Below are 15,798 nucleotides of genomic sequence, written 5' to 3'. Positions count from 1 at the left end.
ACAGACTCCAGTCAAAACAAAAGAATAAACAATAAAGAAAAAAGTGATGCCATAAATCAGCACCAAAAAAAAAATTGCAGCTTGTGAAAAACAGAAGTAATAATACAACGCATAAAAATCCAAGTCCCAGCATCTGGAGTACTGCACGTTATTCTGAGACCTTCCCTTCCTCTGCCCACTTCCCAAAGGATCTAACAGAGATCGAAGAGGTACAGGAAAGGGTAATAAGGCTCATCAGACACATGGAATGGTGTCTGCATGACGAGAGAGGAGAGAGAACAGGGCTCTCCACCCTGGGAAGGGAGTACACAGAGATACTGTAAAATTATGAAGGGCCTGGGGAAGGGAACCAGCAACATTACTTTCTACTTCTTATCACACAAAGTCAAAGGGCTCCCAATGAAATTATCAGGTTTCAAGCAAACAAAAAGATTCCTTTATATGGTGTGTAATTAAAATCACAGAACTCACTGCAACAAGAGGCCCTCAAAGTCGGAGGAGAGAAGGGTTCTAAAAAGGAAATTAGGCAACTCCACAGAGGACAGGTCCACAGAGAGCCTTAAACACAGTGCTCTAGATACAGCATCCAGATCCATGGACTCTAAATCAATGCCTGGCACACGTTCAGCAGCCACAGTAAGGAAAGATAACCCTGTCCTGGCCCCATTCCCATTCTTCTCTTCTCTGTAAGCATCCAGTAATGACCGCAGCCAGAACACAGACCTAGATGGATTGCTGGTTTGATATGGTGCCCCCACAAATTTCTGCTATTATGTTAAATATACTGATAGGAGTCCAACAGACAAATCCTAACTTAAAAGGAATTCTTTGTTTGTGTGTTTGTTTTCCTTGAAGAAATATCATGCAAAAATTCTTGTATTTATATTAATGCATGTCAGTAGACCAAATGTATGAACAAATGCCTTCTGGGTGGAAAGCTATCCACCATCTCCAAAAGCTTGTATGGGCAACGAATGAAGGAATTTCATTTTCCATACTGAGTAATTTCATGATGGAGATACCATTCAGGACCATAGGCAGGGTCATGACAGTGAATCCACAGTATGCCAGCCAAGATCAACAAAGGAATGCTGATCATAACAGATTGATTAGAAAGACCAGCATTAGCAGCCATTTAGACCACAGACCAGGTGACAGCTTTCTAAAATGAAAACTCCTGATGCTTCTACCAAAAACATTTGTATTCTAAGCAATTCATCTGCTGAAATGAATGCATGATATAATTATGGAAGAGAACAGGGGAGAAGAGGGAGAACAACAACAACAAATTAATTGAGTTTACTACCAGAAAACAAAAGAAACATCTCTGCTTCGAACATTTACAGATAACTCACAGGTGCAGTGATACAAACTGCTGTCACGAGATTAGGCAGAGATTATGGTAAATTCAATTAAATCAGCTAATGCCAAAATATTCCAAGAGAACCCAAGGCCATCATTTTACACCAGCTTGACTCTACAGAAATTCCTAACGTGGTCTTGTAGGAGCTGCATGTGTAACAGTGGTCTATGAGAGGATAAAGCTGCGTTTTATGGGAAGGATATAACGGTAATGTTCCATCTCCCTTCCACCTCTAACTGATAATTACTCTTTCCCTGAATTTTCTTTTGAACAATCAGTGGAAGACTTTCTTCTCAAGCTTTTCCTGCTAATTTTCCTCTTTGGAAGAACAGCCAGAGGGTTTGTTGGCATCTTTCACAGATTAAATGGAACTGTACTTTATTCCATACTTTTTATACTAGCACAACCAATGTGCAACCATAGTTAGTTTCAAAGTACTAATTTCATGTTTATTATTTCCTTACTCTAGAGCTGATTTGCAAAACCAAGGGATTTCACAGGTCAAAAAAGGAGAGATTTGAGCAGACTTCAGCCCCCAGCCTGAGCAGAGGATCTACAGGAAACATGCTGCCAATCAAAGCTTTAAACAGAGGGAACAACTGCATTATCCACACGGCAAAAGAATGACATTTTCTTAAGACAACCAAACCTAACTTTTAGAAAGGAGGTTAAAAAAAAAAAAAAATCAAAACAACCACCACAGCATATTCCAGTGGAAGACTATCATATAAACCACTCCATGATCAGCTGTGGCAGGCAATGAGAATTCATAAGGCAAAGCAGGGTGTCGCCAGATGCTGCGAGACCTGTCGGACCTGGAAAGCAAACACTCGACAGCAACATTCCAACAACCCAAGCACAAACCTGGCCTTTCACAGCTTACTTTGGCCAATATCCGAATTTCAGCATGGATGTTTGAGAATGTGGAATGCATTTACAAGAGTCCCTTCTGCACTGCAGTTTCCTGGATATTCACATTCTGGAAACTGCTAAAAAGAATAGAAACAAAAAATCTGCATTTCAAAGATCAAGAGAGAGAAGTGTGTTCCAGCATTTCCAAGCCAAGTAGAAGATTAAGGTTTCTAATGCACTCGTTGGAAAAGAATATTGGGATAACTGCATTAGAAATGTGAAAGAGGATTTAATACTCTACTTTAGATTAACTTGAAGATTAAGTTTCTAGTCAGGGAAGAATCTGTTCATCTTGGAAAGCATACAGGGAGGATGGGAGAAGCATTACACATGCTAGCAGGTTGGGTTTTTTTAGACTTTTTAAATCAAATATTAAGTCTCAACAGCTACTTCATATTAAAAAAAAAAAATCAAAGTAACACTTATCACACAACTGAAATCATCCACCTAAAGTCGCCCTTGATGAGATTGGTGTCCTCGTGGTTTCAAGCAAATGATTGCTTGTATCAGCCAGTGAACACTTAAAGCCAAGTAACTTAGTCCTGAGAGTCTGCTGTCCTTCACTTAATACATGCTGTGATTAGCAGGTTCACAGAGGAGACATGGACCAGCTTGAAAAGCATCAGTCATTAATGAGGTAGGTGGTTACAGCTGATCCCTTCACTCCTGAGAACAGCCTAAAAGTTTCCACTAGATGTCCAAAAATGTGCCCGACAGCCAAAGCGTAAGAGAAATTGTTCAATTAGATTTGCTATCCAGGGAAATACCTGCAATAATCTGGGTATCATCCATCTTCAGGTGTTGTGGTTGGGGCTTTTTTTTTTGTTTCCTGGGTGACTGAAATACTGTTGTGTGCCAAACTAACCCAGATTTGCTGCAAGGAAATGACCTGGCAAGCCATTAGGGTTTGTTCTTGTTTCTCAGCTGCTGTTAATTCTTTGACACTGGTTTACAGGGCTTTCAGAGAAAGCCAGTGAACACGGGCATGCTGCTGTTTCAAACACTGCTTTAATGAGACTGCCATGAACTGTGAATAGAAAGGCAGTCCTGTGAAGTAAAGGGAATGAACAGAGGCTCCTGTGAGTCAGCTCTGGGACACACAGGCTGCACCTACAAATTGGGGATTTCCAATTAGCAGCACAGGGAACAGAAGAGACTGATGTACAATGAAGTGACTGCAACTGCAGGGCTTAAAAGCAACTCCCATTAATGAGAGAAAAAAAACCCTCTCCCTCTGCACACAAATGAATAAGCGATCAGCATCTTTCAGAAGACAGGGAAAAAAGAAACCCAAACCCACCAAAACCAGTCATTAACTTTTCCTCCTGACTCTGTTCTGCACAGCACCGTTCTTTGTCCCAGGCACAGTTTCCACAAAAATGGATTTTAATGAACTAAATGAAAGTCTAAAAGATCTTTAAAGTTTAAATAATCTTCTCTAAAAAGAAGGAAAAAAAAAGCTAGAACGTGTTAAGCCATCATCAGCTAAGAAAAATAACATCAGACTCAGTCTTGTCCCTTTTTTCTGACATTCAATGTACATGAAGGCAAACTACTTCAGTTTATTCACTGCTTACTGAAATAAACAGGGCCTCTTGGTACTGTCACATATAAATAGTCCAGGAGAAAGTATTTACTTTCCACTTCCTTCTAGGAAGTATTTAAAAAGAGGGAGAGAGGTGTTTTTCTGTACTGCAAGAAAAGTGCTATCCAGAACAGTGGCTGAAACACAGATCCAACAAAGGGTGTCAAATTTAAAACTAACCTTCTTCTATTCAAACAAGCGCATGCACAAGTGCCTACTTTTCCAGCCACAAGGAAGCAAAGAGTGAGATCAGCTGTGGCTCCACTCCACCCCAAGCACCAGAGTAGAGCAGGCTCCTGGCTTCTGCCTGGCCCTCCACTCTCCCTCCTCCTCAAACCCAGGCAGGAAGCAAAGGGAAAACTCACAATTTAGCTATAGGCAGAGGAGAGCTGAACCCCCAAAGCTGGAGAAATGAGGTCAAAAAGAAACTGGGGTTTGCAGCTTGTGGAGCAGAAACCTATGCAGAGCGAAGGAGGAGATAAGCAAAGACAGTGAGTGCTGACAGCTCAAAGAATCCAGAGGGACCTTGCTCCCATGCTGGGCAAAGCTCCCACGGCAGAAAATTGAACCAGAGAGATGGGAGGAGTGAGGAGCACATGGAGGATGCAACAGGCAGTACAAGGACACAGATCAGGGCCCTTGAATTGGCTGGGCAAGGACTTAGGGGACAGGAGTACAGGAGGGACCATGGGAGTGAGACTGACACAGTAGCTCTTGAGGAAAGCAGCAAGATCCAAAAGGCAAAGCCTGAGGAGCAAAGACTGGAAACAATTAAATGACTAAGGAAAAGCAAACAAGAAAAGAGATGAGGACAGGCTGCAGTAGATGAGGCAGGACAACAAACTGGGGAGAGAGGAAGGAAAGGGCTGCCGGAAGAAGCTGCACATGCTGGGCCAGGTTCACTCCTCTCCGAGTCTGGAAGGGAATGCTGTATCATTGTGTCTCCTCTGTCTGAAAACATCTAAAGGAAAAGGTCCCTCATCTCTCAATCCTGACTCCTAAAGGGCACTGCTGGCACCAGCTAGTCTGCTTGCCCAACCAGCAGATGTCCATGAAGTAAATACAAAGGTGAATCAAATTCTTAACATCCATGTGGTTCCCCACTACAAAATTTCTGGCTATTCACTTTACTTGTTCCGAATAGTCAGGAAGTTACACATCCAGAAACTATGCCAAAAGTACCTTAAAAGGTTACAGACTAAAGTAACAAACTGCAAGGAAATACCAGCACTTGGTAGTCTGTACACAGAGGAATTATTGAGAAGCTGTAAATCTGTCTCAGAGCAGGACTTGAATAATATGAAGTAAATAGGGCACGGGGCAATGCTCTGGACCAGGAAGAAACAAAATATTGAATAGCTACTCATTAAGTGAGCACCATCCATTCTGGGCAATGAATCGAGCAGGGATTGTGCAAAAAAGAAAAAGCTATGTGCTAGTGTAATTAAAGACTGTCACAATATAAACACATAACGAGGCCAAAATTAAATCAGGTCTTTCTTACCTGGTGAGTGCATAATTTTGCAGCACAATGAAGTCTAAACAAGTCTTTTTCTGCATGCATGCAACCTTAGTCATCACCGTACCAAAGCAGCGCTGTTCTTAACTAAACTTCAATCTGCAAGCAGTGAGTTCAGTTACTTGTACGGAAACAGCACTCGAAGATTTCAAAAATTAAGGCACATAATGGCACACGCATGCCTAAGAGAGAGCCCTTGGCTTTGTTTCTTTTTTTTGGAGGGGAACAGAAATCTTAAAACAACAAGCACATCACACAAATGGAGGTGGAAAAGCAGCATGCATTACTGTGCCTCGTCTTCCAGCATGTGCCATGGGAAGAGAGAGATGTAATTATTTTCCCAAGATTACACAAGGGTTCTCTGGAAGACAGTTACAGGCCAGAGCATGTAAACCCTTGGCTGAATCTAAGGCTGTGAGCATAGGGGCACCCATATCTCCAATGTTTCTAGACTCTAGCAGAGCCTTCTGGTGGCCTCAGGTACCATCTGTGCATGACAATAAATATATTCACTGACTGCAGGGAAAAAGATTCACTCAACATTTCCTACACAGACTGTACAGACACAGCAGTAGAGAGAGCTATTGCTCAGACTCACAATGGAAAAACAATCTTAAGAACCGAGTTCAGAAAAGAGTAAACCACAGGCCAAATCCACCTCTGCAACACATCTCCCCAGAGGCAGCCAAACTTCATTCATAACTTAAGCTTACTAAATAACAAGAACAGCAGAGCCTTAGCAAACCTGCTAGAATTAAAAAAACTTCCAACACCACAGAAGCAGCATCCCACGGATCCCAGGATAGCAAGAACACTTACCTAATCTGCCATCTTTCAGCACACACTGTGCTTCCCCAGGCCTTAGGACTCAGGGCCCTACCTGCCTTCTGGAGCTAACTTGCATTGTCCTATTCTCAGTTCAGTTTCAATTATCAATTAGGGAAAAAAAGAAATCAGCCTATAGCCAGTGACAATGCAGCGCTTCCCTTTCTCTGCTTTCCCACAGAGGCAATCCAAGACCAACCTTTGCTCTGAGTACCACAGAGTAGGAGCTTGAGCCTTTATTTGCAAAATCTCACAACCCTGAGGACTTCACCAGTGAAAGAGGAAAGGAAAAGCCTAGGCTGGCTCTATTGCTTCATGCTCCAGATTACTCATTTTGCTTTCCTAGAGAAGAAAAGCATTTTGACTGCTAGGCTCCCAGACCTTTCTCACCATAGACTGAATCTCAAACTGTCCTGGAATTTCTCCACCAGCTTTTGCTGTGGTGTTTGCAAAGCCCTTTAACACTTCCTTGCTATTTTGCTGTTGCACAGCAAGGAACTTTTAGGTCAGAGTCAAGTATCCAGGTTTTTCTTCTGCCTTATTTTGGTCAGGGGCACACATACAACATAAATAATGGTTACCTTACTGCTTTCTCAGAGGCACACATTGCTTTTTCCTGCTGTGCTTTGTGTATGAACACAACCACCACTGACCTCCAGGGTGTGTAAGTGCAACTAAGAACAACTTACCAAAATTTAAGAAAGTTGTACCACATCTAACAAAAAGTGTCTTCCTAGCACTTTTATAACCCAGGCAGTTTCATACCCACACCTTCCTATCAAACACCCTCTAACAAATACAAGAAAAGGGGAAGTTTGCACACATGATAGCCCACATCTGGGAAACTGGTCCCACTATTCTGTCTGTATCAGTTACGAATCTAGAATGTAGCATTGTACTGTGTGGCATGGGGAAATTCAGCTGAGACTTCTTCTTTTTGAACACTAACTTACTGTTTTAAGCATACTATCATACTCATTAAAAAAGAAAAAAAAAATTAAAGCATCATTGCTACACAAAGATTGGAAATAGAAGCAGCCAGTGAGGAAAAGCCAAGCAATTGCTATGTAGCCACACATTGTGTGTGCCAGCGCTTTCCCCCCACCTCTCCCTCTGCTCTTCCTTCATGCTGAAGGACAGCATCTGTTTCAGCTCAAACCCTGACCACGCACACTGCACAGGGACTCAGGGAAGATGTGTTATGACCTCAACATATTTTTCCTCATAGTTTATCAAACTTAGGGCCAGTGCAGACATCTCTGGAATGCACCACATTCTGCAGAGCATTTCCATCTTCTTTCTCTTGCTATTGTAAGAGGAAACAACAGTGCCACCAGATCAGTTTAGTCATCAGATCACATTTATCCCTGCTATAGCCTTTAGGAGATCATTGAATTTTGGATCAATGGGGTTTTGGGCCTGGATCCCACAATGCTAATGACTAGTGCATTCCCACACTCTCTTTTACACATACAACACAGATTTAAAGTGATGCTGTTGGGCACAGCTCCAGGTACACCTGCTTTTTCTGTAACCTGGCAAAAAAAAATTAAAATAAAATACATAAATAAAAATAACTGTCATGGGTTAGCAAAGCATAGTCCTGGAAGTGATGTTCTTGCAAAGGGGTGCTTACAGCTTCCTCTGTGACCTGACAGAACCTATCAGCTGGCCAGTTTGAATATGGACAGTTCTTTGAGCCACTTAAAGTTGTGACTGCCTCTGTGATCCACACTTACGAATAGACAAGCCCCGGGCAGAGCTCTCTCTCGTTCCCGGTGCTGGGACAGGTGGCTGCGGGCCCCGTGGGGGGGCCAGCGGGCCCAGCCCAGGCCCTGCTCGGGCCAGGCCGGGCCGGGCCACGGCCATCCTGGAGCCGATGGGCCCTGTTCCACCCGTGGAACCCCCCCACAGCCCTGCTGGGAGCAGCCGGAGCGGCTCGGCTCCCCCTCTCCAGTGCGGCCAAGATTCAGCCGAAAGCTGCCCTGCTGTCTGGCAAAAGTTCATGTGACCAACAGTGATAAGCAAAATTCCAGCTGCAAGGCCAAGGTGAGATTAACCCTTTTAGTGCTGTGAAGAGCTGAAAACCTGAGGGAAGAGAAAGAGGAGATGCTTAAAGCTGAAATTCTGTTGTAAAGCTATGATATATCAGAGTACCCGTTGTAATTTCATGAAGATATGGGGGGTGGAGTGTTCAACTCGTAAGCAAAAGCACCTGCGCTGAGATAGGCAGATGCTGAAGCAGCTGTAATTTCATGAGAAGTTTGAACAGGGAGAGATGGAAACAATGAGGACTTTTGCTCCAAATGGGAAAGGAGAAGGCCTCAGTTCCTAGAGATGCTCCCAGAGATAGTCCTAGAGATGAAGATGAGGACCCTTTGCTCTCAGGGAAGGAGGAGGGCCTCTATTCTTAGAGATTAAATGCTCCCAGAGATGGGTGAAGAAAACTTTGGTTCTGAACGGCTCAACCTTAGAATTCTACCCCAGTAATTCAAGAGTGGACCCTCGAAAGCAGTTGTGGGAAAAGCTGCAAGTCAGGGGGAAGGGACTCACATGATGTGAGCAGAGAACCACCCCGGGCGGCTGTTTCGTTGTGATAATGTTTTCATAGCACGAGCAAGAGAGACTCCTCTTCCTAAATGGACTGAACAAGGTTATTATGGAAGTGGTAAATAGACTGAGCATCTCAAGGGTTGTCTTTTTACATTGGCAGTGGGAGAAGGGAGGAAGGTGGGGGGAGGAGAAGAGTTTTGAAGGTGTGGTATGATTTTTTTTTTTTCCTCCTTTTAGGTCTGTTAATCTACTTATTTTTATTCTTTCAAGTTTGGTGCCTGCTCTGTGTTTCTCCTAATTCTTATCCCACAGAAAGTAAACAGTAATAAGTATTTTGGACCAAACCACTACACTAAATTGGTGTTTCTGCCCGGTTCAAACCAAACCTGCTACAATAACCCACAAAAAAACCTCATGCAACAGTTCATATACATGGAAAACAGCAGCATTAATTCCACTCTATTGTCCATTCCAAGGGAAGAGTCTCACCACCAGCAGACACAATAAAAATGAGCTTCTAGGACACCAAAGAGAAACAGAGATTTCAGTTTCAACAGTATGCAAGCTATTGTGGAGTGTTGTTTTTCAAGAAGCTTAGACTGCAGTTCTCAGCTCATTTACACAGCTCAAAACCATCAGAGTGATTAGGTGGCATGCAGGTGTTTGTGGGCTGGACCACACAGCAACACAGAGTGCGAGGCACGTAGGACCTGGCACAACCAAAGCCAATTAAAAAAAAGAAAAAAGGTAAAAAAATAGATTCCAGTTTTCAGTGGCCTCAACAAATCATGAAAAAGAGAATGAGTGACGATGGCCATTGACACTGATTTTCAACAGGACACTTACCCCAAACAGAAGTACAAGCCTGACATGAAAGTTCCTGTCTGTCCTTCCCTATTTTTATCATATGCAAAGGCACACACACTCACAAGCCTCTTTCAGGTTTTAAAACTCAGGGAGATGGATCCAACCCACAAGAGATTCTAGTTACCTCATTTCAGCAGCATACGCCAGCATTACTCAAAATTGCAATAAATTGTGGTGATAAAACCTACAATTTCATCCAGACTAACTCATTCCTTACTCCTGAAGGCAACTGGGACTGCAACCCACATATTCACTGGATAGCTGAAGATAAGAGCAAGTGACAATAAAGAACAAAAATATCTCTGCACCAAGAATTTACATAACTAGCTCCAGTTGCTGCTAATTAGACCAATTCCCTTAATTCCTCCATTACATCTTCCTGCATTTTTCAGTTAGCTCTAGTAAGAAGATGTATAATAAATTATTATTAAATAGAAACCTACTTGATCACATTACAAGTACTTAAAAGTATAGATCATTGCACTACTACTTTATTCTAATTGAAACCTTCCAGTTAGTAATCTGGTGCACTAAACAAGATACCTGAAGCCAAACTGGAACACTGTACCAAACCTGTCCACAAATTTTGGAGCTTCTGAAATATTTAAAGCTTTGTCTTCCCCTCCCCCTTTTGCCATGGAAGAAGACCTACACAAGCCAACATGAATTACAAGGAAAAATTGCGCAATTAATCTTAGATTTGACAGCAACTTCATTTTTTCCTTCTCTTTTCTTCTATAGCAAGGATTTCCTTTTTTTTTTTAACGCAGAATATATTTTAATAGAGAAATTGTCTTGAGTTCTTCCTACTTCATATCATATAATATGTCAACAGCACAGCTCTCACAGGCACGCTTCCCTCTCAGCCACTGGGACCAAGCCAGCTCCACTTTGGGCATCCCACGGCTAACCCTCACACAGCAAGTTGTTGCAAGTGTGTTGTACACAGTCAGTCACTTGAGAAGAGAGCAGCTGAGCAGCTTACACCACCAGAGAGCCCCTTTTCAAACAGAAAGTAGCTATGTATATGCAGGGCTTGATTTGCCATGTGCAGAAATCCTTCACAACACTTGAAGAGGCAGCTGCCAAGAAGCAAATGCCAATTGGCAGCGTGGAGGAGCTCACTCTGAAGCCATCCCACGTGCATGGGCTCTCCAACACAACTTCTGCAGCCTCTCCTGAAGAGGCTGGCAAACTAGAGGCTTTCCCCTTGTGTAAGAAAGGGATGTTCCCAAAAGCGGGGGCAAGAGGGAGGGTGTCTGGAAAAAGCACAAAGCAAAGGAGGGGAGAAAGGAGCAGTAGGAAGAAAGGAAGAAACATGAGTAGAAGAAACAAGGAACAAGATCATGAAGCAAGACAGGAGGTATTTTTTTATATTGATAACCTCCTGCCCCCTGTTGTGGGCATCAGTCTATTCTCCCAAGTAACAAGCAATAGGATAAGAGGAAATGGCCTCAAGTTGTGCCAGGGAAGTCTTAAATTGGATATTAGGAACATTTTCTTCACTGAAAGGATTGTCAACAACAGACTGCCCAGGGAAGCAGTGGAGTCACCATCACTGAAGCGTTTAAAGGACATGTAGATGCAGCACTTAGGGACATAGTTTAGTGGTGGGCTTGGCAGTGCTGGGGTAATGGCTGGACTTGATAATCTTAGAGGTCTTTTCTAGAGAATTCTGTGATACTATCCATTAGGGAAAACAGAGACAAATACAAGTATCAAAGAACAAAAACACTGACAAGTCCTCAGATATTCTCTCCTCCTTTTTCCCTTAACCCTCCTTCCACCTCCTCCTGTCTTCCCTCTCCAGCAGCACAAGAAAAATCACAGCAATTTCAGGATAAAAATGGCTAAAACAAAGTGAGCGAGTCGACATCTTAAGGCAGCTGCAAAGTACACTGGAATGGAGCGGGAGTAGGCAGCAGTACCTCCGAATGGCCCACATGGCTCTGCTGGGCACGGCCAGGCCCCCGCTCGGCTGCTCCTCGGGCGATGCCGGGTGGCAGGAGCTCCAGGCGCCCCGGTGAGCAAAGCGCTGCTTCCCGTTCTCCCGGCCCGACAGGGGCACCTGCGGAGAGCCACACCGAGAGGCCACGGGCGGCCGGGCAGGCCTCTGGAGAATGCCCCCGTTTCTCCTGAGAAAAGGGAGAAAAAGAAGGGAAAGGGGAAAGAAAAGCATTTAAGGATTTTTAGTTTGTTGCACTTTCACTTATCAAAAGGTTGAACATTATGGAATCGGCACAACGTGGTATCAAACTACAACAGACAACATTTCTTTAATCCAAAACAAAGTTTTTGTGTGCTGAGAGGACAGTATTTATTAGTTCCTAATTAGATCTAGAGGAAGAGACTTGACAGCAACAGAAGATGAGCACTCCTGTATCAAGCTGTTCTCTGGACCTCTGTTAAGATGAGAAGCACTGTGCTGTCATTCCTAATTTTTTGCTCCAGAAAACAAATGATGTCCCACCACTTTTAAACAGAAAACAAATCTGTACAGGTTGGAAGAAGGAGCAGGTAAGTTTTCAGCAACACGTAGTAGACTGTTTGTTTTCTCCTGCCCCTTAAATTCAAATACACTCATAAAATCTTGAGCATCACAAACAGAGAGATAAATGCACAATACGAGCAACAAGAGAAGACATGAGAATACAGCACATCTGGGCTAAAAAGCTTCATTCCTACAAGCTAAATAGTGCCACATCTGGGCAACTGGCCACCACTAAAACAAAAAAATAGCTTGAAGAAGTCAAGCTTTTATTTATGTGGGCCTATGGGAAGGGGGAGACTGAGGAAAGGAGGGAGGAGGAAGGCACAGATTTTCCTCCAGTTAATTAACAGTTGTGTTCCCTTTAGCCAGGCAGCTCCTAAAACAGGCCTGTCAGGCTGTAAATGCAAGTGTTAACCGGCAAGCTGGCTGTCAGTCCCCAGAAATCTCCCTGGCTACTTGCCCACCAGTCACACCACTAAGAACTACTTATCCAGTGAAAAGAGGAGGAATCCCCTGCCGATCCATTGTACCTGCCCGCTGATTGCTGTTGCTGCCAGAGGGCATGGTCTATCCCCATTAGGGGCTAGAGAAAGGGCCACAAAGGGAGGGAAGCCAGGATACTCCTGGGAGTCCCCTTTCTCCTCCCTGCAGTTGCTGCTCTTGCCTTGTGCCAGCTCTGTTCACTTAATTCACTGCTGAAACACAAATTCAGTGTCCTTTTTATAACCCAGATACACACGAGCTCATGCAGGGTGTGACAGGTTCCAGAGCTGGTGGGGCAGCACCAGTGGGAACACAATAAATGATATGAGGAGTGAGACCTCCCATTCCCAGTAGCAGTGAGCTCTTATGTTCATTCACAAATCTGCACCAGGGATGTTTTGGGAGACAAATTGATAAAAAACAGCTTCTAATAAAACAAGACTTCTGACTTTGAAAGGAGATGGAAAATGGCAGTTATTTGTGACATAGTGGGTGAGGGATACAAACTTCAAAGTATTTAATTTTTCTCCAGTAGCTGCTGAGAGCTGTTAATTATTCCAACCAGAATTGGATGGGTATTTTCCCCCTTTTTCCATTCTGAAAGGACGGAAAAAATATCAAACCTGGTTTCACTACTAAACATCATACAGTACTTCTAAACCCATGGCATTGGAACTGAATAATCAAGCAGACACTGTGAACGGAAAGAGTTAAGCCAGGGAAATTTTAAGATGTTGATGCTTCAGTCAGAACTCCCACACTAAAAATAAATGTTAGTCTTGCCTGGGTGAATTTAGAATTTTAGGGATCAGTTCTTCACATCCGGTCTATTTACCCAACAGAAGTTATCAGGTAGCAAGAGAGCAACAAAAAAACTTGAAAACAATAAAACAAAACACAAAAACCCAAAACCACAGAATGAAATCGTGGTGCCCTCCAAATTTGTGGACCATCTAATTCAGCAGGGCAAGTCCAGCTCCCCCAGTGCTGTATATGATAATCATACATATTTTAGACTCAACAGGTGAAAACACTTGAAAAGCACATAACACTTAACATGAGCATAACAAGTTACTTACAATTTGAGTCCATTGTAGGAGGGGGAAAAGAAGTCATAAACCAAGCACACACCAAACACAGTGACTCCAGTTTCTTTCACCAGCATTGCACACGTCCCAAGGAATAAACTAAGCAGCAAAAAGAATGGGGAGGCAGTGGGAGGGAAATGTTCCCCAACATAAAGCTGATCCACACTCCTGAAAAACAGAATTGACATAAAATATCTCAACTGCTCTGTTTTTCATGTTTACTACAGTCACACAAATACTGAGACACTTTTCCTTAATGCCTTAAGATGGCTGACACAAACATGTTAAGACATGAACAATCTAAGATGATTTAAGGCTTAGACACAGGACAGGAAGGAAAGACACAAATATGGGGAGCTGCTTGAATTCTTGGTGCACAAGAGGGGGAAAAAAGAGAAGCAGAAAAATAAAGTAGACTTGAAACAGTCAGAGGAAAGCAGAGTAAGTACAGAGAAGGCAGAAAAAACACCTGCTTTCTGTCATGTGGAACACACATGCTTAATTCTCCTTATGGGACCAAAAGCACTACGCAAGCAAAAATTCCTTCATCCCACCCACACTCTCCTGAGTCAGAGATGTGTCCTAATCATTAACAGACTGGGCAGCAAGCCTCTGTCACAGGGGAGAAGGTAGGAAAGAACCAAAATCAAACAGGCAGGTTCCTACGGGGTCACTACCAGTTTCACACCTTCAAAACCTTCTGAAGAAAACAGCATTGTGGGTTTGTAGCACACAGCCCCAGAGGGATATAAGCAGTTTTTCCCCATGGCTGTGATGACATGGTGCTATTTCTGACTGCAAGCAATGTTATTTCTAACTGCAAATAAATGCAAAAGGTGCAGAAATCCCATCCAAGTCAGCTATTTCTGTACCTATACTTGTTCAGTTACAGTTTTAGAACACAGAGCAGCAAGCAGTGCCAAGTCTTCATCTGAAAAGGATGACTAATGGTCTAGACACACTCCTTAACTCTCCCAGACCAGGTGCTCCAGAGTCCCACAGCCACAGCAAGCATTTGAAAGGCAGGCATGTGTCTGTCTGTTCTTCACTCTGCATACAGACAATTTGCCTTCCATTGAAAGCATTTCTTTATAAGTTTTACAAGCCCTCCTCTGGTGTGTGGTCAGCTGCAATGTCAATGGAAGAGGGATTGTCAATGTTGACTTCTGGTTTTATGTTTTTTTGTTCTCACAAGCATCACCATGGCTGCAAGCAGGGGCCAGGACGCTTCCACGCAGCAGTGCTGTGGGAAGGACCTCTGCCAACAACCATCAAACACTGACAGGTTTGCCTTTGCTCCCCTCCTCAGATGAGAGAATCTCACAGTGTTATCACATACCTATTATAGGAGAGAAAAGCCAACAGAAAGAGTAGACAGGCAAGGACATCTGCTCTGCCTACTATACCTGTTACCTGAAACGAAAAGAGACACACAGGTGTAAAAACACATCTAAAAATGTTAAAACACTCAGTGACTGCCTCCACAATCCATGCTCACTGCTACTATTTTAAGCTTTTGACCTTTCAGTGTTATCCTCCCCCAGCACAGCAAAATGTTACTTGGATAGTGTAGGATACACTCAGTTTTGTCTGCTGCATTTCTTTGCATACTTGGCAAAACAAATGAGTAAGCCAACAGTAAAGTCATTCTTTACGCAATAAAATACCAATACAATTACACAGAAAATGCCAATTTTAGGGATCTGCTTTAATTTTGTATAATAAGGCTTAGATGAGAAAGGTATCCAACTCCCAGTACTGAAATTTGTTAAAGACATATAATAAGTAACATTTGAATGAACTTTATCACCAAAAAGGGATAGTGTTATAGAACTTATTGCTCCTGAACAATCTGAGTTTGTGAGAGTTTTTTCTACATATTAATTAACAAAATCTTATTATAAAAAAGGGAATACTGAAGAAGAATGGATAAACACTCTTTTTTACAGTTATTTCAATATCCTATTTCATACAGATCTAAAAATCACCCATAAAGCAAATAAAAGACCCTTTGAAATTTCACCCCTTTTGAGATTACATAATTAAGTTATATTCCGAGCTCTGGCATTTATTTTAACCTTTTAAAGTTCTAACCCAGACAAAAATAAATTC

At 42.8% G+C, this 15,798-nt stretch overlaps 1 protein-coding gene across 3 annotated transcripts in view; it reads right to left on the bottom strand.

Annotated features, from left to right (window-relative positions):
* TMTC1 (transmembrane O-mannosyltransferase targeting cadherins 1) overlaps positions 1-15,798 on the bottom strand; it is a 139,166-nt gene that overhangs the window by 109,589 nt on the left and 13,779 nt on the right. For all 3 annotated transcript variants that reach the window (XM_032105560.1, XM_032105561.1, XM_032105559.1), the window contains exons 3-5: positions 15,026-15,099; positions 13,678-13,854; positions 11,553-11,759 (exon numbers count right to left, since the gene is read on the bottom strand). In XM_032105560.1, coding sequence (XP_031961451.1) covers positions 11,553-11,759; positions 13,678-13,854; positions 15,026-15,099 — 458 coding nt within the window. The remainder of the gene's footprint in view (positions 1-11,552; positions 11,760-13,677; positions 13,855-15,025; positions 15,100-15,798) is intronic.

This window comes from Corvus moneduloides, chromosome 4, assembly GCF_009650955.1.
Source record: "Corvus moneduloides isolate bCorMon1 chromosome 4, bCorMon1.pri, whole genome shotgun sequence".
Lineage (NCBI taxonomy): Eukaryota > Metazoa > Chordata > Aves > Passeriformes > Corvidae > Corvus > Corvus moneduloides.
Note: the sequence above shows the minus strand (reverse complement) of the source record. Positions and strands in the feature narration are given on the sequence as shown.